Source organism: Myotis brandtii, unplaced genomic scaffold (assembly GCF_000412655.1).
Source record: "Myotis brandtii unplaced genomic scaffold, ASM41265v1 scaffold1236, whole genome shotgun sequence".
Taxonomy (NCBI): Eukaryota; Metazoa; Chordata; class Mammalia; order Chiroptera; family Vespertilionidae; genus Myotis; species Myotis brandtii.
This window is the reverse complement of record NW_005354316.1, coordinates 666075-667152: the sequence shown is the minus strand read 5'-3', so window position 1 is coordinate 667152 and position 1078 is coordinate 666075. Positions and strand designations below refer to the sequence as shown.

Here is a 1078-nt window from a genome sequence, read left to right as displayed (position 1 = left end):
GCGCTCCACCTGCCAGCTGGTGCAGGGAGGGCCTGAGGCCCAGGGCAGGCTGAGCATCTGGCAGGATTGGCCGAGTGCTCCTACTGGTCAGCCCCTCGCCCCGCTCCGTGTCCCCAACGCCAGGACCCGTTCAGCTCCTCCCCGATGGCCACTCCCTCACCCAAGCCCGGTGCCCTCTGCTGCCATCACAAGGTCTTCCATGGACTCCCCGCCTCCCACCGAGCTGGCCCCTCTCCCAGCCAGTCCTCTCCCCGGCTCCCTCCTGGGCCCGCAGCTCTAGCTCCTCACAGTCCTCACAGGCCAGAGCCTGCATCACCCCACCCGTCACACCCCGAGCCGAGCCCGCGGCATCTCCCTCCAGCCGGCCAGACCCTCCCCGCTGCCCCTCCTCCCTGGACCTGGGCCAGGCCTTCTCCCACCTTCCTCTGCCCAACCCTGTGTCCCAATGGCCCCGGCTTAGCCCTCAGCCACCCTGGGCCTTTACCCTCTCTCTGCCCCGCCCCCCCCATTTCTTATGAGCTCTGCTCAACCCCCGACTCCTTGGCTTTACAGCACCCGACGGCCAAGACCCCACTTCCATGGCCAGCCCTGGGGAGGCCCAGGAGGAGGAGGGGGAGCAGGAGGGAGGCTCTGCGGGGCCCTGGGCCGCCATGCTGGCACAGGCCCAGGAGCTGTTCCTGCTGTGTGACAAGGAGGCCAAGGGCTTCATCACCCGGCACGACCTGCAGGTGAGTCCCAGTCCCACGGGGCTGCCCAGCGGGGCTGGCCTTGGCCGCTCAGCCTGTGTCTGTCCGCCAGGGCCTGCAGAACGACCTGCTCCTCACGCCCGAGCAGCTCGAGGCCGTGTTCGAAAGCCTGGACCAGGCCCGCACCGGGTTCCTCACTGCCCGGGAGTTCTGCCTCGGCCTGGGTGAGCCCTTTCCTGACCCCACCCTGACCCCCACCCAGGGACCCTCCCCTGGTACATGTGGGGGCCCTGGGGGCCCGAGTCCCACACGCAGCTTGTGCCTGTCCAGTGTCTGCACACACAGGCAGTGCTGGAAGGCCCCACAGAAAGCCCCCCGCCCCCCCAACCCCC

General features: G+C 69.4%; 1 protein-coding gene across 1 annotated transcript in view; it reads left to right on the top strand.

Moving 5' to 3' along the window:
• CRACR2B (calcium release activated channel regulator 2B) overlaps nucleotides 1–1078 on the top strand; it is a 9318-nt gene that overhangs the window by 2703 nt on the left and 5537 nt on the right. The window contains exons 2-3 of the mRNA XM_005859225.2: nucleotides 553–728; nucleotides 799–910. Coding sequence (XP_005859287.2) covers nucleotides 579–728; nucleotides 799–910 — 262 coding nt within the window. The 5' untranslated portion in view covers nucleotides 553–578. The remainder of the gene's footprint in view (nucleotides 1–552; nucleotides 729–798; nucleotides 911–1078) is intronic.